This window comes from Danio aesculapii, chromosome 2 (genome assembly GCF_903798145.1).
Source record: "Danio aesculapii chromosome 2, fDanAes4.1, whole genome shotgun sequence".
Classification (NCBI taxonomy): domain Eukaryota; kingdom Metazoa; phylum Chordata; class Actinopteri; order Cypriniformes; family Danionidae; genus Danio; species Danio aesculapii.
The window spans coordinates 15864567-15892103 of record NC_079436.1 but is presented as its reverse complement, the minus strand read 5'-3'; the positions used below and the strand labels follow the sequence as shown (position 1 = coordinate 15892103).

General features: G+C 34.8%; 1 protein-coding gene across 7 annotated transcripts in view; it reads left to right on the top strand.

Moving 5' to 3' along the window:
* Positions 1-27537, top strand: part of kmt2cb (lysine (K)-specific methyltransferase 2Cb) — a 184590-nt gene that overhangs the window by 97546 nt on the left and 59507 nt on the right. For 3 of the 7 annotated variants that reach the window (XM_056473619.1, XM_056473610.1, XM_056473594.1), the window contains exons 13-24: positions 804-890; positions 4165-4859; positions 7882-7995; positions 17249-17368; positions 17475-17579; positions 17671-17775; positions 20263-20444; positions 21216-21380; positions 22116-22225; positions 22325-22408; positions 24491-24703; positions 26198-26323. In XM_056473619.1, the coding sequence (XP_056329594.1) occupies positions 804-890; positions 4165-4859; positions 7882-7995; positions 17249-17368; positions 17475-17579; positions 17671-17775; positions 20263-20444; positions 21216-21380; positions 22116-22225; positions 22325-22408; positions 24491-24703; positions 26198-26323 (2106 nt within the window). The remainder of the gene's footprint in view (positions 1-803; positions 891-4164; positions 4860-7881; positions 7996-17248; positions 17369-17474; positions 17580-17670; positions 17776-20262; positions 20445-21215; positions 21381-22115; positions 22226-22324; positions 22409-24490; positions 24704-26197; positions 26324-27537) is intronic. The other 4 variants (XM_056473643.1, XM_056473602.1, XM_056473635.1 and 1 more) reach the window with 3 other exon arrangements.

The window sequence follows — 27537 nt, the reverse complement described above, 5'->3', positions numbered from 1 at the left end:
GCCAAAAATGTAAGAATTGTGTTGATATCCCAGTACTTATGGACCTGGCAGTATATATTAAAAAAGCTCAATGAAATACCTATGAAAATGGTAAAATGGCATATCAGATTTTGACATCAGAGCCATCATGTTTCCTGATGAGCAGATGCAAAAGCTGTGAGAGAGTTCTAGTGCATGCATAAAAGCATTCAGCTGTGGGTTGAATTGGGTAGACCTGTGCCCTCCACCAGGTGGGATAGTCTACAACTGCTGTCCAAATTACTTAAGCATTCTGCATCTCCTAATGCCAGAGCTTGTGCTGCTTTGGGCTAGGCCACCTCCACTGTGCATGCTATGGCCTTTTACCAGACTTGCAAGCCAAGGTCCTGGCCGAGCTTCACAGGGGTGGTACCTCCCCATGTGTGACCTGCGCACGGCTGCCAATTATACTCTCACAAGTATCCACTCTCTCTCTAGACACATTTTGAACAAGAGAGTTATATTATACATGTAAAGAGGACAGTAAAGCGTGCTATAAATCATATAGTACAGCATGTATGTAAGAAACAGGATTAATTGTTCTTAATAAGTGGTGCTGGTAACCATCAGTATGTTTGTACTGGTCAAAGATGTTGTATTCACTTTAGAGCACAATCTTTTCTGAACAACACACATGCCATATGTCTGAATCCACACTTTCCCCTTAATGCTTCAACTGTTGAGTTGTTTTACCAATCATGTAATTATTTTTACTAGTGCTTACAGCAGCTTGTATTATACAACATAAGTCATGCCTTGATTTTTTTCTTCCCCCCCTTCTCTAGAAATTGGTGCAGATTCTGGTGGTCATTTAACCAAGCCAGAGTCCAGTAAACCCTCACACCACAGCGCAGAAAATGAAATGACTTCAGGTACTTCATCTTCTCTGTTTACTTTGAGTGATTAAAAATAAAAAGTGTTGATTATCAGTTTAATTTGGTTTTAAAATATTTAAAAAAATCACTTTATTTTGATGCTCCGTTTGTTGAATGTAAGTTACATTGCATCTACATGTCAAATAATTCTCATTAGATTATAAGTAGACTATTAGGTTGAGGTTAGGGTTAGTGTAAGTTGACATGTACTTGCAGAGTTTCTTATAGTCAGTTAAATGTCTGTTGAAGGAGCAGTATCAACAGGTATTAAGCAGATAGTCTGCTAATACTCAAATGGACCATCAAAATAAATTGTTACCAAAAATATTTCTGACAAAGGGGTGCAACATTGTTTAGAAGGATAGTGGCAAAGTATAAAGATGCCAAATGACAATTAATTTAATAATAATAATACATTTTATTTACAATGCACTTTTCTAAGACCCAAAGCTTATTAAAAGCGTATTACCCAAAGCGTATGATTTGTATTTTAGGATTGCACTGTGATCCTTAAATCTAGTCCCGTAATACGTAATCAAATGATCGGTTATCTGTATATGTCTGACAAAATGTTTTAGTATGTTGGGTCCGTTATGTTAAGCTAAATGACTGTATACAATGAAATTATGGTGAAAATTGTGAAAGTTGAAACAAAAAGCAAAACATACATAGTCAAGCTTGACTGTACATACTTACTGTGGGTAAAAAGTGTTTCTCAGAATACATATTTCCAAAGGTGCTGTTGATTTGAAATTTTCACCAGATTACCAACAAAAGTAATCCATGCACACAAAGAAAACAAAATTAATTAGTTAAAAAAAGATGTGTGTAAAAAAATGAAATGAAACAGGGAAAAAAGATTGAACACATGAAGGAAGTGTAAAAATCATATATTTTACCAGAATTATGAAATAGAAACAAAGGTGGACATTTCAGCAAGACAATGACTTGATTTTAAGAATACATAGAAGGGACTTGCAAAGTTACCTCAGAAGAACAAACTCTGGCAAATGAGATGCTGTGTTCTTCCTGATGGTCACATGGCCTTCACGCATTTTTCATTAAACTATTTAAACATTACAGGATCCATACAATCATTTATTGTTTTTTCTTTCTTTTTCAAGAAATATAACATTCACTGAGGCCCTACAAAAATGTTTTGGACAGTACAATAAAACTAATTTTAATATGAATTTCAGCAAATATAGTTTGACTATTAAGGTTTTCATGTGAATGTTTTCTTTTACTGTCTCATTCAGGAAAACTCCTAAGATAAATAAGTTATATCTCTGATCTTTAATAATTCATAGGTGTATAAAATGCTGCATGTCCCACCTCCTTTATTTTGCTGCAATGACTTCTAGTGCGGGTTGCTTAAGTCAAAATTTTCGATATCAAGAACACATCTGAGTTCTTTCATGCATCCTCTGTTCTTGCGGTCTTGAGTTTTGGAATTTTCTCAGTTGATGATGGCCTTACACAAGATCACAAAGATTGCTAAAGAATGCATGTTGAGAAATAATCAATAATCACATACGCACGCAAGGAAACTCTCGACTGGTTTCTGAGAAGAAAATAAACCTGGCCAATTACACAAATTTTTCCCATATGGCTTCTTCATAAAATCATACCATCATGGTCAGTCTTGGTATAACAACAAATTGTTTTCAAATTGTTTGAATGGTCTAGCCTAGAGGTCTGCGCGGGACTGTTTTTATAGTCCCGCTCCTGAGAGGTTTTATTCCGCACCCGACCGCTGTATATTCAGTCTTTTTTTAACTGCTGCCTGCTTAAAATAATTTGATACCTGATCCAACCGTTCCCGCTAAATTTAAATCTGATTTCCAACATCTCACATTTAAATTGTGTACTAATAAAGAGAGAGATAACAGATAAAACTGTAGCTTGTGCAAGGCTAAATGTCAGTTTTTTTGCCTCTTTGTGGTGAGACATGAGTGCCGCTTTAAACCTGAGGTTCCAGTCTTGTGACTGTTAAAGGTTAAAACTTAACCTTTAACAGACTTGCCTGATGTGGGTTTCTTAACAGTAAACTGACTGTTTTCTAATGCAAGCTGAATGTCCTTCAAGGACAGCACATCTTCCCTTCGCTCTGCCATGGTAAAGCCCTCTCTGAGGACTGTTATGCAGATGGTGCACACACAGACTGTGCAAAAAAAAGCATGTGCAGAAAGCACTGGTCATGCGTTCATCAAGTGTAACAGTCGTGAGCACTGGCTGGACCGATGCTCAGTATGAATGAGGAAATCACAGATAGACTGTTCTGAAATAATGTCAGGACTTGGGAATGCCATATTGTTAGACTGCCCACTCCCGTTCAAATTACACCAGAGTTACTGACCGCTACCGCATTTTATTAGAAAATTTATTCTAATGCAGAATGCAGACCTCTGGTCCAGCCCATCACCTGACTTGAATCTAATAGAAAATAAGAACTAAAGTTCAGAGTTGATAGATGAGACCCACTGAATCATAAAGAATTGAAGACTTTGTTGAATCACGTATATAAATAGGAATCTTGAAGATGTCATTATTAAAACAAAGACGTTGTATATAAAAACATTAAGTAGTTTTTCTGTAAGTATTTTTAGTTTTATTTTCATGTTTAGATTGTTTGGGTTTTTACTGGGTAACTGTAAATGTCAACTGCCCCTTTTAAAATATATTTACCAGAAATATCATGACATGTTCGATATTCATTTTACACCCCGCACATACAAACATACATGCATACTGTACAAGTAAACAGACATTCTAAAATTAAACAATCTGCTTTTCTTTATTTCAAAAAGTGTGAAGTTGTCATTTCTTCTTGTGACTATACAACAATTCGTAATAATAATCAAGTTACTTTAACAAAAACCCTATATCTTGTGTTCTCTTTGAACAAAATTTGACTTTACATGAGTGATTGTAGTGCAACGATAGATTACAGATTTCTGAATCATACAGCAGTCTATATAAATGCATAATCTATGAGGCTGAGCTGATTTACATTACTCCGCTAATTATATTTTATCTGTATAACTGTATTCATGACAAGCACATCTCGCATCTCTTGATTCTTGAAGTACATTGAAGCAACAGCAAAATTTTCCCATATGACTTCTTTGTAAAATCATAACATCATGGTCAGTCTTGGTATAACAACAAATTGTTTTCAAATTGCACTTTCTGACTTGCAGTGGAAAATCTCTTGACTATTTTTTCTAAATTCATTTAAAATGTTCTGCTTTTTGTACTGAACTTGCAGATGCATCTCCTCTGGAGACAAAAGGTCTTGAAGATGAACAGACCGAACAGAAACTTGATCTTGCTCCAGAGGCGTCGACGGTCCAGCAGCTTGAGACATACTTTAAAACAGAGGAGCCTCCAGAGATGTCAGCTTCACTAAAGGAAAACATCTCCAAAAATGAAAATGGCAGTAAACCTTGCCTAGAGGAGCAGAAAATCAACCTATCACCCACCAAAGAACCAGCTCCAGCCTGCACTTCCCATGAGGGAGAGCCTATGGAGGTTTTATTCACAGAGGAACCTTCTGCAGAGGCACATGGAGTAACCGTAGAGCCTGAGGTTAGTACTGCTGAAAATACACCATTGATTCAGAGCCAGAGGAAGATAGTACAGGAGCAAATGATTCCTCCTGAGATCCACACTAAGGAAATGGATGATATCACTGTTGATGGTGATCACCGATGTTTGGCCAAGCTGACTTCACTGGTGGAGGAGAGGACATCTTTACAGCAGCCTCCACGCAGGCAACCTGAGGGGTTGTTATTAGGTGTCCAGGGGACATCCCAGCCTCAGGCTCTGACCCAAAATGTCTCAAGAGAATCCTTCAGCAATGTGCCTTCATCTGCCTTCATACCAATCACTCCTAAAATCGGCATGGGAAAGCCAGCCATCTCTAAGAGGAAGTTTTCCCCTGGTAGACCCAGAGTCAAGCAGGTCAGTCATATACGTATATATTATCTGCTCTGTGTTGACATAAGTTGCCCTCTCAAGATTGCAATTGAATAATTGTCATTAATCATCATAATGCAGACAGAATCAATGGAGTTAAAATGTGACTTTTTTATTTGTAACAACATATTTAATTATTTTTTATTGTAATTTATCACATAGATTGACTTTGAAATTGAGACATTATTTTTTCAAATCACATTATTATTTGTCTCTGCATGACATGATTTCTTGCAATTGTGAATTTGTCTTCCTTGCAGATGCAACTATTTCTCAGAATGACATTTTATCTCACAATTGATTTTCTCCCTGTAATTGTGAACCTGCATTTATATTCCATAACAGTAATGACATTTTATATAATTTCAAATGTTCATGTTTGCAAATTCAGTTGTGACTATTGTTACTCTTTCTCTTAATCACTACTTTATACCTCACAACCTTTTGCAAAACTGATTAGCTGTTTATTTTCTTTCACTCTGAAGCAGTCTAAACACTGCATGATTCCATCTCTGACCTGTGCTATACTGGGAATATTTGTTGTTTGTGAATTTTATGCTGGAACACAATAGCAACACACAATACCTGGGTAAATGTGACCTTACATATGCTAGAGGCATATGGTATTATACCAAATGCATCTCATAAATTGTATCTTTTTATGAGACGACACAGACTTCTCAGCATCAACCTCTTACATAGTTGACATGCTCTCAGCCATCACACATGCATCACATCCTGTTTCTGATTGTGTTTTGTTCTTACCTAAACGCCCACATTAATTCAAAAAAGGTTGTGTCTGGTAATTTAGATTAAATTGATAGACATTTAATTGTTTCCATCAACAAGAGCAGCTATTTTGCGCAACTAAGCTCTACCATTCATTTGCATATTTGCATGCTTTAGTTGTATCCCAAATGACCCTATACACTATGTAGTTTTAAAGTTTAGTTATATCCCAAATTTAAAACTAACATTTTTTTTTCTAACCAGAAACTCAAACCGTTTTCCTGTCATCATTTATTAGTTGCCAAATTGAAAAAGCTAACTTCCAACTTCCAAACTTGCAGACTTCCATGAACACAATAAAACACGTCATGTTTACAACTCAATTTACCATTAGGAGGCAGTGTTATTGTCTCCATTAGAGTTGTGCTTGCACAATCTAAAATAAATACAACCTTAATGCCTGATAGCTCCTCCCCTTCTGCTGCATGTAAAAAGCTGCATCCGAAATCGCCTACTACTCAGTAGGTACTGCATTTGAATTTGAATTTACTACTCAACTTTTAGAAAAGTACATTCTATATAGTATGAATGTGAGTAGTATGAATGGAACTCGGACATACTACATCTGCCATTTTGTCATGATCACGTGACCTACTAGCGCCGGTTTCGCCGCTTCACTCCCATTCATGAATTCTCTTGCGATGGGATCATGGGATAGCGTAGCGTGCATTGGATGCTATGGATTCGGACAAACTAGTTGACTCGTATACTGTTTTTAGCGTACTACATAGTATGGAAGTATGCAATTTCGTATGCAGCCATGAAGTGCATGAAGTGTTCAACATTCCACACAACTGCTATGTGAGAAAGCAATACTATCATATATCAGTGATGTCTCACAAGCAGGACAATGTCAATTACAACATTCAGTTGCCAGATGATAATAGACATTATTGAAGAAAAAAAAAAATGGTGAAAAAGTTAGCATGTAGAAAATCTATTTGAAGTAGCCTAGTGGTAACACTTATCTTTCATTTTTTGATAAATGCATGGTAAAGCATGTCCAATTGCTGGATGTAGAGAAGTTAGAAATGGTCTATAACCTAAATGTAAGTTTTGTTATTATAAGTAAATTAGCTTTATGAATAATATAATTAAAATCAAATAAACAGAGCGTAAGTAGGCCCACACGGAATCTGTGCACGCAGAAATTCACAGATTTCTGCAGATTTTTGGCCCACCATCAAGTCTATCAATTTACTTGTGTAAACGTGTGTAAATTTATATTCATTCAGTTTTTAAATTAAGTTCAGTAATGATATTGACTAATATTAAAGTGTTCATTTGATTTATTTACAATACAGTTTGTAAAGTAATAATTTCTGTTTTTTAGTAGATATATTATACGAGAGACTTGCTAGTGGATCTAGATGGATTTGCATTGTAAACATTAAATAAAAGTTAAAAAGCTACTATTTTTTATTTCATATATGAAGTTTTTATTCATGATACTCCTAAAATCATTCCGCATAAATCTTTTTTTTACAAAATTTTCCACAAAAATAGCAGATAATGTCAGCAGATTCTGTCTTGCCCTAAATATAAGTTATAGAAATTATATTGGAATTAAGAAAAAAGAAAATCTGTAAAGACTCATGCCAAAAAGAGAATGCAGACACCATGGAATTTTTTTTTATAAAAATCTTTAAAATGCACTTATTCTTTTTAGAAGGTTCCATTATTTATTCTACAAAATAGCATAGAACTGTGCATTTGCTGTTGTTATGGTAATGCCTGGCTTGTTTACCACAGTAAAGCCCTAAAAATTAGAAGAAAATATTAAACAAATCCCTATAAACGGTCGTTCTCGTACTTGCACATCTCATTTCCCCTAGAGCGGATGTTGCTGTTTTTCCAAATCTTTCCATCATTTGGACATGAGGTTTAACTTCAGACACTTTAACTGACAAAAGAAGTCAGAATATTGTATTGTTTGCACTTTGCATTTGGTGTATTTTTGCAGGAAACGCTTTGTCTCAAAAGTCATTGTTTGAGCTCATTCTCACAGCTCTGATGTGCCACATTCTCTGTTAACCATGTTTGTTTTTACATGCATGCTATCTGTATGTTTCTTTGCTAGATGTATTTAAGTTGTTGCATGTTCTTGCCCACATCTCTCTCTCTCTCTCTCTCTCTCTCTCTCTCTCTCTCTCTCTCTCTCTCTCTCTCTCTCTCTCTCTCTCTCTCTCTCTCTCTTTCTAACCCACCCCATCTTCAGGGAGCATGGAGCCGCAGACCGAGCTCCCCTTCATGGTCCCTTGACCCGACTGAGGGCTGGGACGGTCTAAAGAGCAGGCAGCCCCACAGCACGGCCGCCTGGATAATCCGTGTGGTAAATACAGTTAAATATTACACAGCTGTAGTAATACTGTAGTAGGTGTTCGGCTAGCACCATAAATACACTAGACAACAGGGTGCATTGCAACATGGCAAAACTCAATCGTCTTCAGTACAGGAAGTGAATATGTAAACAATGGATATAGGTTATCATATAAAAAAAAGATTACATTAATGAATTATTCTATACATTTCTGCCATTGTTTATAAATTAAAAAAAAGTTATATATATAAATAATTATTTATATAAAATCAATTGATTGTTTTAAAGAATAAAGTATACATTTTTACAATAAAAATGTGCATGATACAATAAGTGTATATTTGATCTGTTTTAGTATTTGTTGGATTTATTTGATTAACGTATTTAATTTTTTGTACAATTTAATAATATAGATTAATTTAAATCATAGATATGTTTCACCTGTTTAAATCAAAAATTACCTTACATGTTGGGTAAGTTCTAAAATTGACGTCACTGCTAAGCATAATGTTAAGGGGAAGAAAAATATGGAGGACCAGGAGTACCAATTAGAAATAAAACAAAGAACCAAATTATCAATTTAATAATTGAAGCATTAAACTGTGTATAAATAAACCACTATTTAAATAAACAATTAATGTACAAATAAATAGACGTATTTAAATGTGTTTATTAGGGATGCTCCTATCAGGATTTTTGCAGACGATACAGAGTATCGAATCCTTGTCAGGGTGATCGGCCGATACAGAGTATGGATTCTGATACTTCAAGAGTTATATAACTTTGCCATTGCATCAGCACATTTTTCCACTATATATAAGATCTCGCCTTGCCTAAGAGAATAAATTAAGGATGTAGCATACATGTAATGGTTGGAAGCAGCTTTACAAAAAATAATAGATAAAACAGATATGGTAAAAAATGGTAAGAACTCGTAAAACAAACACTTGGGATCGGTTTACGAGATTAGCCAGGGGTGTGTTTCCAAACACCATCTTTAGCCAACTAAGGTCACAAGTTCCGTTGTTACAAACATAGTTCGTTGATTTAGTGTTTCCCAAATCTGTCGTCCCAACGAACATTCGCAAACTGCGTTGCAAACTTGTACGCTTGTAACTACACCTCTAGAGCTGTAGTTAAGCAAAGGTCCTGATTGTGTTCTATTCCCAGTTATCCCCCTATGTCCTATTCATTTAGAAGGTTCCAACATATAAACTTGGAATGATTAAAAAAAAAAAAAACATTAAGGTCATCTCTCTTAGGTGTAATTTGCTTTCAAATTTTTTACAGTTTAGTTTTAGCGATCTTCATATTGACAATTGCGCTTCCTTGGAAGTGCACTTTGAAAACAGTTGTGACATTTTGAACGCAGCCGTCGCTCATGACGAAAGCTATAGGTGACTATTATATAAAAGCGGAATATATATATATATATATATATATATATATATATAGAGAGAGAGAGAGAGAGAGAGAGAGAGAGAGAGAGAGAGAGAGAGAGAGAGAGAGAGAGAGAGAGAGAGAGAGAGAGAGAGAGAGAGAGAGAGAGAGAGAGAGCAGAGGTTAATGGGTTTATTTTATAGTATGTTATTTATTAAGAAATGTGTCTGTAGCCTACTGTATTTGACATGATTATCAGCCAATACCGATCTCCGGCTGATTGATCGGAGCGCCCTTAGTGTTTATTTAAATTGTGATTTTAAATGTCATTTAATAAAGTAATAACATTTCTTTAACAGAAATCAGCTAAAGCTAATAAATCCTTGACATTTCAGTCACTATGCTGAACTTTAAACTGCCGCTAAAATGAGCTTGTATGGCTTTCTCTCTGTCCAATGACAGTGCACTGTTCATTTACAAGCGAGAGAGGGTTTAGCTCGACTTGAAGCGAAAGTTGATGTGGATTGTCCAATGGAATTCTGGAACTTGAGAAATGCATGTAGAAAAAGGAAAAGACAAGCAAGTGGCAAATAGAGTGAGAAAAGCATTTGTTTAAATACCTTTTTAAATTGCATTTAAATGAATTTTAATGATCTATAAATATACATTTTTATTGTTTGATTAATCAGAGTTTTAAAACATGAATTAAATAAGCATTTAAAAAATTGTCGATTTATTCATACATCTAAAAGTTATTTTTAAATGTATTGTTTTACTGCTTTATTAAATTATATTTATATACGACTATTTATTTGTACATTATTTGTTCATTTAAATTGTGATTTATTTATGTTCATTTTTATGCTCCAATTATTAAATTGATAATTTGATTCTTTATTTTATTTCTAACCAGCACTCCTAGTCCTCCATAGAAAAAGACCAAAACAGAAATAAATAATAAAACAGAAGTATGAAATGTGAACCACAATAGACCCTTTACTTGCCATGTACAGAATAGCAGAGTCGCTGCAGGGTACACACCTTAAAAAATGTATCCAACATTTTAACTGGACAAAAATGCCTCATTTTCCATGTCACAAACAACCACAGCACATTACAGTCTTCACTAACATGATCTGTGGCTTCATGATACATCATAACCATGTCTTTTCTAGCATGCACTGTGCTTTTTTTTTTTTTGCTATGATCTAGCTTGTCTTTGGCTGTGTTGAGCAGTGAATGCGGTGACATTGCAAGTTTTTTTTTTTTTCTCAATGCTTGAACTGGACAGATGTGTAATGTGTTGAGAGGTCAAGGGGCTGTGCAAGTGGCCATGTTGGCTCTGCTGGAGTCTTGCTCGGCTATAAGTCCATCTGTTCCTAAACTGCTGGAGCTGTCCAGAGAATCATCTGGGCATTAGGCCACAGCAGGTCTGATTGCATTATCATGTCTTGACAAGGGCATGCTGGATAGTGTTTGCCGCACGTGAAGGGTCATATTACATTGGCATAATGATGGAGGAGTACGGTTACAGGGCTAAATTTTCTTGTGCTATATTTGTTTAAAAAATTTATTGTAGGATTTTTTAGTAATTATAATGATAATTAATTTCTTACTTTTAAAAGGTGCTTTTCTAGAAACTTACACATTTTTGAGGGTAATCTCCTCATCCACCACTAGTGTGCAGCATCCACCTGGATGATGTGACGGCAGCCATATTATTCAACTCTGGCGTGTTGAAGCCAATTATGATATAGTAATTTGATTGTACTATTTTGCTTTTTAATAGAGTACATTTAGCAATACATTTACTATCATGATTTACATGTAAGTTTTGTTTTTTCTGTGTAAATGTGGCATCATTTTTCAATCAAACTGGTGAATAATGATTTAATAAAGTGTTTATAGTCAAATTTAATAATAAATGTATACATACACACAGCAGGTCTTATGGTTATCACATTTGATTGCCTTTTATAGCCATTTCTATCATTCCATCTGCATCATTCACAGCAAGTGTCATGACAGAGTACTAAACTCAACATAATTTGGCAAAAAACACTGTTGTTGTCTCAATTTAATTTGAAGTGTTTTACTTGTTTAGTTGTAGCAAATCATTTAGTACAAAAGAAAATAAGTCCCACAGTGGCTTCTCTTACCACAACAAATTCCTTTTTCTTTTTGATATTTGGTGCTAGTTTATCTGGAAGTGAGGATCTTGTTGTCTTTGAGTTTTTGGATAGAAAAGGTGCTGAATTCGCGAATGTCTTATGCAATATTCCAGTTTTGCACACAAGTTTAATTTGCAAATTTGGAATCAACATTTTTGTACCAAAATGTGTAATCATAAGGCCATGCCAGGCATACTAGGGTAAAATTCAAATTAGCCATGGGACAATAACTGTTTTTAAGGTATACCGCGGTTTGGAAAAGTCAAGGTTTTAAAACCACCAACATTTTCTGCTATACTGTTCCAAAATACTATAAATGTTTCTCAAATAATATATTTTGTGTTCAAAGGTGAAAAAAGTAGTTTTTTACCCAGACATTTTAAAAACAATATATTTTAGAACAGTAATCACAATACCGAGATATTTATATCCATTTTTATCATACCGTCAGAATCTTAGGCTACGTTCACACTGCAGGCAAATCTGGCCCGAATCAGATTTTTTTGCCCACATGTGACTCAGATCTGTTTTTGTCTTGACAGTGTGAACAGCCCAAACTACATGGAGTCTGATCTTTTTAATTCAGTATTAAGGATTATTAGTATTAAATCAGACACAGATCTGATGTTTTGAAATGTGACCTCACTGTGAACGCTTATGTAGGATTTTTATGCGACTTTTACATAATCTTTGAGCGACATGCTTCATCATTCTGTGCTGCAAACATCATCTACTCCTCAGCAGCATAGTAGAATGGCACACAGTGCAATTACTTTACCACAGAAAGTTGGTTGTTCATTTTGATAAAAAGTAATTGAGGGCAAAGTGGTGCTTGTTAACCAATCTAGTTAACGATTGAGGCACGGGTTGATCGCGGAGCTGCAGAGTGTCGGTGGTGTTGCGGATAGGGGATCTGTGTGGAAAGGAGGGGGCACTTTCATTTTAAGAATGAACTTTCGCTCCAAGAGTAAAAAAGGGCAGGTAATCAAGCACTCAAACCCTTCTTCTGCACGTTCCTGTTGTTTATTATGAAGTAAAATGAAATAACTCTGCAAACAGACATAAATCACCTCCGCCTTCACACTTCAATCTGCGGCTTTAACCCTTGATGAGTTCACTATACCGGTGGTCAGAAAGACACGCACCGTGGTTGTCATCAATCACAAATAATCTGTGTTTTTAATCACAAGAGACTTATTTTACGTTTCAAATGGCGAAATACACATTAGTAGTAGCAGAACAACCCTTTACAGTTCATGATATACAGTTGAAGTCAGAATTATTAGACCCCCCCCCCCCCCCCCCCAAATATTAGCCCCCTGTTTATTTTTTCCCCAGTTTCTGTTTAACGAAGAGAAGATTTTTTTCAACACATTTCTAAACATAATAGTTTTAATAACTCATTTCTAATAACTGATTTATTTTGTCTTTGTCATGATGACAGTAAATAATATTTTATTAGATAATTTTCAAGACACTTCTAAACAGCTTAAAGTGACATTTAAAGGCTTAACTAGGTTAATTAGGTTAACTAGGCAGGTTAGGGTAATTAGGCAAGTTATTGTATAACGATGGTTTGTTCTGTAGACAGTCAAAAAAAAATTTGCTTAAAGGGGCTAATAATTTTGACCTTAAAATGGTTCATAAAAAAATAAAAAAATAATTTTATTCTAGCCGTAATAAAACAAATGTTATCAGACATACTATAAAAAATTTTCTCGCTCTGTTAAACATCATTTGGGAAATAGTAAAAAAAAAAAAATAATTCAAAGGGGGCTAATAATTCTGACTTCAACTGTACACCATTGTTGTCTGTGAAAAGGGCAATAATCATATTAATCATAATCTGACAACGTGCTTACTTCATACAGTATACACATTGTGTGCATAATTAAACATTTTGTGCTGTCTATAATTGTACTTTTGCGCAGGCAGGTCAGTTTAGGACCTTGATTTGTTCACACTGCAAATCTGCACATTTATAACAGCAATGTGAACAGCTATGCAAAAAAAAAAAAAATCAGATTTGAGAAAAAAATCTGATTTGAATTCTAAGCGGCCCATGCCTAATACAAATACACGTTTACTGTAAATGACTATTTCCTACATTACTATCAGTCACTGGAGCCCTACAGAAGCTGGTTCTAAATCATCAGATCTGCTTTTACTTGATCTGTCTCTGACTTTGACACTGTGAATTTTTCTGTCCACCCTGTGTTTAATTTTTATTATTGAACTCCACTTTGCTGGTTTAAGTCTTTTCTCACCAGTAGATTTGTCTTGGTTACCTGGATTTCTAATTCAGCCAGGATCCTTGGGACCACATTGCAAACACAGCACAGTCGTACTGGCACAGCTCACTTGTTCAATTTTATGCAGGAAAATTATCACAATAACTGTTTTCCTCATTGATACCATATTGCATACAATAAAGAATTAACTGCTGAAAGAATGCATTGCTTACCTTGGTGGACATTCAAACCAATGTTTGTTAACATGGGATTGATTTAAACATGACTTTGTATTGTAGAATAAATACAGATATGAAGGTAAATCACTCACTCAGTCAATTTTTACAGTTTTTTTGTTTTGTTTTCAAAGTGCCTATGACATTGTAATGCTTGCTTTGCTTTAGCATTTATGGGGTTGATGATTGTGCATTTTCAGATGCAGTAGAGTAAAAAAGAGAGACAAGCATTATAATAAAACACATCTGTAATGAAGATTTTCTGTCATCACGAAGAGTACAATATTCTATATTAGCAAATTCATTCCTTTTCTTTGCTGGTTCTAAAGTTATGTTATTGAATTAGTAGCAGTAAGTTTTGCCCAGATGTTAAAAAAGACAGTTTGTAAGAATTAGGGTCCAATGAGAAGAACAGTAGATGGGTGAGCGAAGGGAGGGTGAGAGGGAGTGTAATTCTTGGAAAGGGTTTTCATTGTGACAGTTAGAATGGCAGCCCCTGTGGAAAAGGAAACACGCTGACAGTGTAATAGAAGTAGAATAACTAGAATAACATTGTGAGGCTTCTCAACAGCCTGATAGCCTTGTTGGCAGCTCCTTCAGACGCCATCTCACACACAGTGTCACAAACGCTCTAAAATTGGTGTCGTTAAGGAGAATGTTGCTCCACAGTGACAGCTAGTTAAATTGAGGGGGAGTCATGTTTGGTTTGGATTGGTTATTTGATCACAATGCATTAAAGTTGATTCGGTCGGCCATTCATTAAATATAAACACAAATAGAAAAGAAAACCTTAGCCACTCATTTCTTTCTTGTATTAAATTGCTTTAGTCCTCGGTGCAGTATGTTTTCAAGAGTGTTTGAAAAAAACGTTTGGAAACAAGATGAGGTTAGTCTTCTCATTTATCTGACCAGATTAAAATGAACAGAAGTAGTTTATGGCTACAATGTTTGTACAAATCATAGAGTGTGAAGCAATATAGAGTTGGGCATTGTTGGTGTAAAAGTAGAAACTAACTTCTTAATAACATGTCCTTGGGGTAGCATATACAATGTGAAAAGCTAGGGACCAAGAACTGAGCCTTGTACTTTACTCTTGATCAATATGGATTGCTCTTAATCAGAGGTGGGTAGGGTATCCAAAATCTATACTCAAGTAAAAGTACAAGTACTTGTGGAAATTTTTACTCAAGTAAAATTAAAAGTAACAATTTTAAAAGTTAATTCAATTTAATCCACCTTTATTTGCATAGCGCTTTTACAATGTAGATTGTGTCAAAGCAGCTTCACATAAAAGGTCATAGTAAATAGGAACAGTGTAGTTCAGTTTGTAGTGTTTAAGTTAAGTTACTCGGTAAGAGTAAAAAAAATATGTGAAGAAAAAATTACATTTATTTTATATACATACACACAAACACACAATTTTCTTTTCTTTGTTAAATATTTCCCAAATGCTGTTTAACAGAGCAAGGAATTTTTTACAGTATTTCCTATAATATTTTTTCTTCTGGAAAAAGTATCATTTGTTTTATTTCAGTTAGAATAAAAGCAGTTTTTAATGTTTTTAAAACCATTTTAAGGTCAATATTATTAGCCCCCTTAAGAAATATTTGTTTGGGATTGTCTACAGAACAAACCACTGTTATACGATGATTGCCTAATTACCCTAACTTGCCTAATGAACCTAATGCACTTCTTCCTCGACTTCAGCCATACTTCCAACAAAGGCTCACATTCTCTAACTGAAAGCAGGAGACTTGTCTTTATAGCAACCTCTCACGACACAACCTCTCCAATGCAGCTTCTCGTGCTTTTTGCAAACAAATCATATGAATCATATTGATTATCATTTGACAATATCAATCATTTGACAATGACAATTAACGGCGCTAAATGTAGCGAAGTATGAGTAATGATTTTTCTCTAATATTTACTTGAGGAAGAGTAAAAGTACACATGTTTAAATGTACTCAAAAAGTACACGTTACCCAACAATTTTACTCAAGTAAATGTAATTCCTTACTACCCCCCTCTGCTCCTTCATTAACTACTGCAATTTGAGAGCAAATTAAATGCATTCCCAGTAAGACCTTCACAAGTTTCAAGCCTATTCAATAGAATCTTATGATCAGTATTGTCAAATGCATCACCGAGGTGAAGTAACACTAACAGCGCGATGCAACCTCGATCAGCCACTAAAAATAGTTTTTAGTTATTATTATTTAAATACAACTAATCACAGCCAACCTAAAGATTTTAGGCACATACAAATTTATAAAATTAAGATGTTAACATGTTTTACAGATTTTAATATTGACATGTTTTACAAATTTGGAAACAGCCGTTTTAATATTTTGGTGGGTCTATAGGATCTAACATGGATGTTGAGGAACTGGAGGACTCCCAAAACTAGTTTTGATTGGTACAAAGGGAGGTCACAGTAAACACAAAGTATTAGTTTTGTTCAGATTGGGTGTGTATGAGTTTGTGTGTATATAGATTGCTGTGCAAGAGTTTTTTCTACAGTACTATATGCTAAAATGGGCATCAGTACTGTGTGATCTTGTAGAAAGCTTTAAAAATGTGGATTCAAGTAACATTTAATATTATTATCATCTGTTTTTAATATTTTTATAAATTCCTTTTTTTTTGTTGAACGTTCCAAGGGACAGCGTTCTAAATAGTAACACCCCCCCCCCCAACACACACAATAAAGATGAATTACAAATGAATAATAATTTCATATTACATTAGCATTATAGCAGTAGTATTTTGTTGTTGTTGTTGTTAATAATGATGACATTAATGTTATTATTGGTGTTACTATTATTTTTGTCATTGTTGTTAGGGTTACAAATACTGCAAGCTTTATTTTTTTAAGTAAGGAATTCAACTTAAAATAGCAAGTTGGCAGAAGCTTTTTGGATTGCAAAGTTTGGCTCACAAAACTAATCTTTTTAACTTTAACTTAATTAGATTTAAGATAAGTAAACGTGTTAAAAGTTCTAAATAGTTTTAAAAAACATTCTTAATAGTAATCTTGCAAAATGCTACTTGAACTTTTAAAAAATATAATATTTCCATGTTATTGTTTTTTTTTTTGTTTCCTTGTTTAACATTTGTAGAAAATAAAATACAAATGTAATTGCTAAAGAAGAAACTATATGTAAAATGACTTTAACCCCATGTTTTCAATGAGAATCTGTCTCTGCAGTTGAGGATGACCATGATGGTATCTTTGTCATGTCAGCAGGGCAGAGGATCGGGCTTCCCTGGCAGAAGGAGGCCCAGGGGTTCGGGTGTCACAGGCCGGGGCGGACGTGGCCGTGCCAGAATGAAAAATGGAGTCCCTCCAATCCCAACACCAGGAGTATGTCACATTAACTGTCAACTGCTACATGGTTTATGTGGATAAACTGCTATACTGTGATTGTTTGTTTCTATTTATTTTGAATGGTTTGCTTATATCTCTGCAGGTAAACATCATGGAGCCTATGTTAACGTTTAAGGAAGAGGAGGAAACCGCCATGCACAGTACAGTGGTGATCTTTTCTAGTGCGGACACGTTTACACTGAAACAGGTAAATGTGAATGTATCCGAGCTCTCTGTTGCACTGTAGAGTCTGCTTTTCTCTTACAGGAATATATGTCTGTTTTTGTTTTGGTCATTAGGATATGTGTGTGGTGTGTGGCAGTTTTGGACAGGGCGTGGAGGGTCGACTTATTGCCTGTGCTCAGTGTGGACAGTGTTACCACCCCTACTGTGTGAACATTAAGGTGAGCATATTTCAAGACCTCACCACATGGTATTACTTTACAGGGTAGGGCCATTATATACTTTTCATTTCCTAATGCTGTTTTAGGTTGTCATGATAGTGTTATGACTGGCCATAAAAAAGAACGGGGGTGGGGTTATTTCACCTTGTCACACTTGTGGTGTTCCTGGTCAAAAATATTAAATTCAATTCAATTTAAGTTTATTTGTATAGCGCATCAAATATAAGTTATTGTATACATACATACAGTAGCTAACCTGCAGTCTTTCATTTAGTTTTGAACTGAGGGAGTGTGTCTGAACCTGAAAAGGGAGTGTGACATTATCAGGAAGTCTATTCCAGAGTTTAGGAGCCATAAATTTACCTCCTTTAGGATACTTACCTATTCTAGGTACTACCAGAAGCCCTGAGTTTAGAGATCTTAAAGAGCGGGTTGGATTGTAGCAAGACAGAAGGTTGGTTAGATAAACAAGAGCTAGATTATTTCAAGTTTTATAGGTAAGAAGCAATATCTTATAATCAATATGGTACTTAACAGGCAGCCAGTGTATCAAAAAAGTCATAAAAGCATGAACTAGCTTTTCTGCATCTGAGATAGATAGCATGCTCCGTAACTTTATTTCTCAGATGAAAGAAGGCGTTTTTTTGTGCTATAGGAGATATGATTTTCAAAAAGAAAGTTGCTGTCTAATATAACACCCAGATCTTTTACAGTAGAGCTAATACTATCATTGTAGCCCTCTAATTGCAGGTCGAGTTGTGAAATCTGCTGTTTATTGGATTTTGGCCCAATAAGTAATACTTCTGTTTTGTCTGAATTTGAATTTGAATCTGAATTTAAGAGATGGAAATTGTTGGCCATCCAGTCTTTACCATATTTAATACACTCAGTTAGCTTCAGACGTCTCATCGGGTTTTGTTTAAATATATAATTGAGTATCATGAAGCTGATCCTGTGTCTTCTAATAATGTCTACTAGGGGTAGCATGTATATTGTTAACGACAAAGGGACTAAAATTGATCTTTGAGGCACCCCATACTTTACTGGCCTGACTTAAGAAAGCTGTCCATTTACAAACTGGTATGACTTAAACCATTGTAAAGCCTGTTCTTGGACACCTGTAAAATTTAAGTGATCTATAAGGATATCATGATCAATAGTGTAGGATGCAGAACTGAGGTCAAGTAAAACTAGTAAATCGTTGGTCATTTTCACTAACGCAATTTCTGAATGCGATGAGGCCTGAAACCTGACTGAAATACTTCTGTTTCATCTGTAGAAAAGAGCATAATTGGGCAGAAACAACTTTTTCTAGTAATTTAGACATAAATGGAAGATTTGAAATAGGCCTATAATTAGCTAAGTTGCTGGGATCCAGTTGTGGTTTGTTAAAAATAGGCTTAATAACCGCTAGCTTGAAAGGATTTGGAACATGGCCTAAAGATATAGAAGAGTTGAAAACATAAAGAAGAGGTTCTCCTACTACAGGTAGCAATTTTTTCAGTAATTTTGTTGAACTTGGGTCTAACATACATTTAGCTGGTTTAGACATATTTAGAAGTTTATCTAGCTATTCTTGTCCTATTTTTTTGAAGCACTGTAGAATATTTAGATTTAGTGGAATGTTTAATGAATCAACTATAAGACTGTGCAGAAAGTTTAACATCTTCTATTTTCTGTCTGAAGCCTTTGATGTTATCACTGAAAAAATCATTAAGTCATCACCACAAATTTGCGGTGGGACATTTTGTTCTGAAGACGACAGATTATTTGTTAATTCAGCATTGATTGTTATGGTTATTTTATAATAGACTATAATAGTCTGCAAAAAAATATTAAATCTTAATATGTACTCAGAGTACAGAGAGCTGTCTGGTAAATTCAAAGAATCTGTCAATAAAAAAACTGACTGTACAATAAATATTGTGTAATGGTAATATATATTCAAATTTGTAACAATATTGGATATAATAATTATTTTATTGAGAATGAAGTTTGAGTCAGTAGGAGGAAAGGAATGACAAAGTTTCAGTCTAAAAATGTATGGTTTTTCCTTATAATTCCATGGTTGAACCTTTCCCAGTTTTTTTTTTTTTTTTTTTTGCATCCTTTGTCTTGAAACATGCAGTTTCTAGATGTTCACCTAACATTTTTGGTGCCAACTGTAGAAGAATTATCAAAATATTAATTTGTGCATTTTTTATACTTAGAAATATATTATTACTGTTATTATTATGTTGCTTAGTATTTTATGTTTACCATTCTAATTTCAATTTTAGTTTTCAGCATAGCATAGATCACAGCCGTCTGACAAAAAAGTGTGATGTTTTAAACCTCTTTGGTGCTTGCTGTAAGGAAAAAAGCAGTTTTAAAAACATATTCATTTATTGTTTTTTAAAATGTCTCAGAAACCATGCTATTTAAAAAAATCTACCTATTTTCTTTAAGTTTTATAAGAACTTCTTCATGAAATTGTTTTGTTGGCAGATCACTAAGGTGGTGCTGAGTAAAGGCTGGAGATGTTTGGAGTGTACCGTGTGTGAGGCGTGTGGTCAGGCCAGCGACCCGGGACGTCTGCTGCTCTGTGATGATTGTGACATCAGCTACCACACCTACTGCTTAGACCCGCCATTGCAGAATGTGCCCAATGGGAGCTGGAAATGCAAATGGTATATATATATATATATATATATATATATATATATATATATATATATATATATATATATATATATATATATATATATATATATATATATATATATATATATATATATAAAACCGCATGAATTACAATCATGTTTATGAATGTAAAAGATCTGCAAAATTTCAAAGGTCAAATTACAACATAAACTAGTGTTTATGGTATGTCAAGAAGACACTTTTTTAGACTAAAGAAGGAGGAGTCTGGCTTTTATTGATTCACTAAAATAGACACCATCATTATTGTTTATATTAATGTGTTTACAAGTGCTAACGAAGCCGCCAGAGCTGAAATTCTGATACAGTCATAGGCATTAGACATCTGACATACACTGTAAGTCATTGACCAGTCAATGAATATAAACCTATGCGTTGACTGGTTGATGAATAAAAAACTATTGTAAGAGACCACTAAACAAAATAAAAAACAGCATAATAAGTGCATTTAAAGTAATTGGGAAACTTTGATTTTACACAACAATTTTTAATCAGCTGTGCTAAGTTAAATAGTTCAATTCATGCTTTTTTGTTTTGTTTTGTTGTCATGGTTAAGTAAAAAATATATACTTGTTACAATGGAGGATCTTTTAAGACCAAATATGATTTCTTCTAACACTTTTATTTATGATAATAATTTTACTTATCATATACTGACATGAGCTGTTTTCCATGTGGTTAAAATCGGTGGAGTCCTTTGGTGTGTAATTAATATCATTGTGCCTGCTTGTTTCCCACAGGTGCGTGTCCTGCACTCAGTGCGGTGCCACTTCTGCGGGTCTGAGGTGTGAGTGGCAGAATAATTACACTCAGTGTGCCCCTTGCGCTAGCCTGGCATCATGCCCACTGTGCCAGCAGGAATACAAGGAGGAGGAGATCATCCTGCAGTGCCGCCAGTGTGACAGGTGCGCTGCGGTCCAGCACTCTGGGGCGTGCTTGGATTACTTTTAACTCAGAAAAGCACTGCAACGAAAGATTATAAAACCTACTAGATGCATGTAATGACAAAGAGATGCTTTCAAATGCAAAACAAAATATGTAAAATGACATAACTCCACAGAATTTCAGAGCTTTTTAAATAGTGATCACAGTGCATAATAATCATTGAACTTAAAAAGTTTCTCAAAAATATTTTCAAGAATGTTTTGTATGTGAATAATAATAAGTAATAATGATTTCTAAAGAATCACGTGACACTAAATTAATTATGTATATGATTTTGAACATTCATATTTGCCCTCACAGATATACATTTAGTTTTTTATTGATAAACATTGATTTTGTTATTATATTAAAATTGTAAAACTTAAAATATAAAATATTTTTTGATACTTTTACTAAGATATAATAGGTAATATTAATTAAAAAAAATTAAATAGTTAAAATATTAATATAGATATAATACAAACATTTATAGTTGCAGTTGCTAGGATATTTTTATGGTTACTGGGGGGGTGGGGGGGGTTCTGAGTAGTTGCCTGGTAAGTGCGCACCCCCAGTATTATTTGAATCCCTTTAAACTGTATATACTTGAAGTCAGCTTTTAGGTGTATTGTTTTTTTCAGTTGCACGCCATAAAAGTAGAGGAAATGAGGATACGTCATTCTGTAAGTACAAGCACATGTAATGTGTGTCTGCAGGTGGATGCATGCCTCGTGCCAGGGAATTCATTCAGAGGAGGAGGTGGAGAAGGTTGCAGATACCAGCTTTGACTGCAACCTGTGCCAAGGCCATATTCCCCTCTCTCCTGGTAAACACAGTCAGCACTCTTACCAACAATGCTTGAGCATGACTGAGCCTACATCTCTAAATGCGATTTATTTTTATTTTTTGGTTGTTCATTACACAGCGCCTGGAACACCATCCAAATCTAGTTTGGATTTTGCAGAGTCTGTTTTCATACCACAGAGAGTTACAAAAACAAGAGATCATGGTAATGTTGATCTGTCTGTCTGTCTGTCTGTCTGTCTGTCTGTCTGTCTGTCTGTCTTATCTGTCTTGTCTATCTTAATGCATGCATTATTTAAGCATGGTTAGTTTAAAGTTGGTTAATTGAAGAAAGATGTTAAAACAGTATCTCTATCTGTCTCTCTATTGTCTGTTTGTGTTCTGCCTGATAGACTGTATTTCTTTCAAAATTTCCAGACTTCATCATTTAACCCAGTGGTGCTCAACCCTGTTCCTGGAGATCGACCTTCCTGCAAAGTTCAGCTCTAACCCTGATCAATCACACCTAAACCAATTAATTAGGACCTGAGCAGCACTTGATAATTACAGACAGGTGTGTTTGATATGGGTTGCAACTGAAATCTGCAAGAAGGTCGATCTCCAGGAGCAGGGTTGGTCACCCCTGATCTAACCCCTGTTTTACATTGCAAGTAGAGCGTGAGCAGCGCATGTTTTTTTTTGGCGTCCATGTTAACAGATTAGAGCTTTCATACTGCACACAGAAGCAGCGCAGAGGGTGAGCGTTGCTGAAGCAGCAATGTCGCCTATTTTGGGTCTATTTTGCCACACTGCTCTCGCTCAATTAGAAGAGACTGATGGTGACCAAAAACACATTGAATGACAGTAAAAAGTAGCAATTTTACCTAATATTTGCATCAATAATATTCACTGATTTTTATATATTCAGTTAAATGAACTTGAACGATTAAAAACGCAACAAATATTTATTCGGGCCCAAACTACAAAACCAAATTTTAGTATTAATTTTGCTTAAGTTGCACACTAGTTTGATCATGTATAAATACTATTATAACTATAGACCTACATCATCCTGACAATCAAAAACTAAATTACATGATATCACAGGCGACTGTCTTCTGACAGAGTGCACCTTTAAAGACATGAATGACACGCCTCATAAAGCTTGAGAAGCATACAGTTGTTTAGGATCCATATAATATGTAAAATAAAGACTTGCAGGATAAGGAAACAGCAAAGGAGGAAGTTTCCACGGGCCTTGTTGTAGATGAAAAGTAAAAAAAGTGTATTTTTGTATAGATAGATAGATATGCAACAGCTGCCTTTAAACTGCAAAAATTTTGAAACTGAATAACTGGAAGCTTTTATTTTTTTTAACCTGGTTTAATCTGATTTATATTTAGATTCATAAGATCGTCATTTGTCAAAGGAATAGTTCACTTCCAGTTGATGGTTACCATTGATTTCTATAGCGGAGGGGGAGTAAATGATGATATGGGCCCTATCATACACTCAGTGCAATCTGGCTCCATGTGCATCGCAAGTGTTTTGTTTTTTTTTTTGCTAGTTTCAGCCTGGCGCAGGTAACACTTTCACATTTTGCTCACAAAAGTTAAATATGTAATGATGTCTTCAGTGGAGTTGAAAGGAAGGGGCTGAAAGGAAAAGGGTCTTTTTGTAGATGGTCTTTAACCTCATGCAGATATTTAACCATGTCCTCGCTAGTGAAGCATTCAGTTTTTCAGTTTGCAAAATGTAAATTGCGAATGTGCCAAGACGCAACTGACTCTCGGACGAGAGATGAGACTCTGATTGGTTTAATGCACATTGTGCCTAAAACATACTTATAACTCTATGAGAAAAAGAACAACCCTTGAAGACCATGCACCTGGCCAAACGACCACTTTTCCCGACTTTAAAATAACAAAGGTGAATTTGAAGATGTCCTTAGTGCATCTGGACCATCCGCTTTAGACTTGGCACTTCGATCATTAAAATAGAGCTAATTTTATTTCTAGAAGAGAACTGCTCTAAGTTATTAAAACATTATATCTGTAATAATTGCTGTCTCTGTTAATACTATTTGATGGACCTAATCTGACATGAAAAATAGAGTATTAAATACTGTTCGTTAATATCAGTCAATGCATTAACTACTGAGAAATAACCAGAATTTCTATATAAATGTTTGTTGCAAAACAAACAAACAAACAAAAAAGCAGCTAATGCTATTTGTGAATAAAATCTTGTGATGAATCATTTCTTTATAGTGTGCTTTTGTGTTTTTTGTGTGTGTTCTACTCCACAGACCTGATGAGGACTTACACCCAGGACGGTGTTTGTCTAACAGAGTCTGGTCTGTCGCAGCTTCAGAGTCTTGCCAACGCAGCCTCTCGCCGGAGGCGCTCCAAACCTAAACTCAAGCTGAAGATTATAAACCAGAACAGTGTGGCTGTGCTGCAGACACCTCCAGACCCTCAGACTGAACTCTCCAGAGATGGAGACCTTGAGGACACCAAAAGTAATGCTTCTCACATCTTCTCTGTTTATAGGCCCTTTTCACATATAACCACTTGACTTCAGTTCTGACTCAAAGCCGTGTATTCTTACTTCTGACAACACAGAGCTACCAAACAGGGAGTTTACCCAGTCACTTGTATATTTGCTACAAATTCGATTAGATGACGACTATAACTATATTCTGTTGTCACCATTCAAGCTGAGAAATCTGGCATCTCAAACAAACTTACCGATCGGTGAGATTTCTGCTTGAGCGCTGAAATTTTACTGAAGTTGATATATGGACTTGTCAGCATTTGTCAAATAACGATTTGAAACGTCTACATGGGTGCTGCCAGGGGCATTGCTAGACATAAGAAATCTTTTGCATGAATATAAATTTTATTACAATGAAATTCTATAAAAAATACAATGGAATACAAAAAAATATGTTTTATAGAATTATTTGTTGTCTTAGACCCGTCACATTAGGTTTAATAAGTCTTACCTCCCTGTCCCTGACTTATCATCCCTCCTTTTTGCTTCATACAAAAAATCTATCAGGAGCCATGCTTAGTCTAAATATATTATATTATTATATTATTTAAACTTTGTTTTGTTCACTTGCAAAACTTACTGTGTGCCAACACCTCCGCATAAAAGACTGTTATACTGGTTACACAATGCATGAGTGCCACGGCTATTTTTTCAGCGTGCATGTTCACAACCGGGAGTAGAGCAGCCCGTCAGCGTCAAGCATGGGTATGCTTTTTTCTGCGTATTCCAGACAGCCATGTAATAACTCAAACTAATGTCCAATACTGAAAAAAATTATATCTTCATTATTTTAAAAGATTTTGTTTATGCAAATAATGTGTTTTTCTGTGCCGATACTGGGGTTGTTTTGCAGCCGGCTGCCGGCAGCTGACTTACAAACACATTCATAATATTCAGATTCCTTGGACCGATTAAATCTGCTGCACAAAGGGATTGGGATGTTGAAAATCCTTTAAAAATAAAGCAATCTAATTGGCTGACGCTTCCATTGGCACTTGAAAAGTTGAGAAATTCCCAATTTCTGCAGCGAGAAAGCATTTTTATCTTCATTTTATTTAAAATATGTTTATTTTACTTGTTTGTTAATTAAATCCCATTTTGTTATTTAACCTATTATTTTTATTCAACAGTCAATTTGCATGTTAATTTGCTATGCGAAGAAAAGGAAATAATACATTTTTTGGCATGCTGATTTATGTGCAATTGTCAATATAGGTCTATATAATCTGTAGTAGATTTTCCTGTATAAAAATATAACATTTTGAAATGTTTATATTTATTGGCTAACATATCAGTTATCAGCCTCCAAATCTTAAGATTTATTAGTTATCAATGTTGGCCAAAAAATCCATATCTGTACATTTCTAGTTGCTATTAATACTATTATTATGATTATTATTGTTATTCTTAATGGCTTTTCCTCCTGAAGTTTTGTTTATATTGTTTGTGTGTTTTGCAGCAGAAGGGGAGATGGTGGATGGCGAAGTCAAGTCAGATTCCAGTCCTGAAAGAGAACCCACAGCAGAAGATGATTCTAAAGACACAGATGCCTGTAAAAAGAGGAAAAGGAAACCTTACCGCCCTGGTAAGAAATAAGATGCTTCGGCATAAATTGCAAAATGTACTCTTGGAACAAGAGCCGTTCTGATTAATTCTTTTATTATACTTGTGACTTTAACTTTTGTTAAAATGAAAAAATATATAATAAAAATATTTCCTGTGCCACCGTATCATGTTATTAATTGGCAGCCTGTTGCAAAAACAACCTAAGCGTATTGTAGAGATGCAAAAACAATATCTGTGCATAAAAATGGTCGTGAATAAGTATAAAAAAGAAAACACAAGGTACTGCATGTACATTTGAAGTCAGAATTATTAGATTTTCTTTTTTAAATATTTCCCAAATGATGTTTAACAGAGCGAGGAAATTTTCAGTGTGTCTGATAATATTTTTTCTTCTGGAAAAAGTCTTATTTGTTTTATTTCGGCTAGAATAAAAGCAGGTTTTTAAATTTTATGAACCATTTCAAGGTCAAAATTTTTAGCCCCTTTTTTCTCGACTGTCTACAGAATAAACAATTGTTATACAATAACTTGCCTAATTACGCTAACCTGCCTAGTTAACCTAATTAAACTAGTTAAGCCTTGAAATGTCACTTTAAGCTGTATAGAAGTGTCTTGAAAAATATCTAGTAAAATATTATTTACTGTCATCATGATAAAGATAAAATTAGTTGTTAGATGAGTTATTAAAACTAATATGTTTAGAAATGTGTTGGAAAAAACAAATCTTCTCTCCGATAAACAGAAATTGGGGAAAAATAAACAGGGGGCTAATATTTCAGGGGGCTAATAATTCTGACTTCAACTGTATAACTTGACAATGTACAAAAAACTGAAAAGATTCTGTTTTTTTTTAAACTTTTACATGCAGATGACAACATTATCAATCATGCACACATCATCCACATTTATTTCATATTTAGTTTCCTACCTTATTGGTGAAGCAGCAGCAGGTTAATCTCCCATGAGTCTCCCATTTATCTTTGGATAATTCTGCATTCAGACGTTAATGTCCAAACACGTCTTTATATAAGTTCAGTATTGTTGTTGCGGATACAATATAACACAGAAAACATGATTTGAATGTTTTCCAGTTGGCTAAATATTAATTAATAGTCATACAAACATCTTTACCGAAGCCTCTCTACTTCTCATGTTTGTAGTTTATGTACACATTTTACCTGTGTTTGTAGTTCTAATCAAATTCACGTCCAACGTGCAGTGTATTGTGGGCAA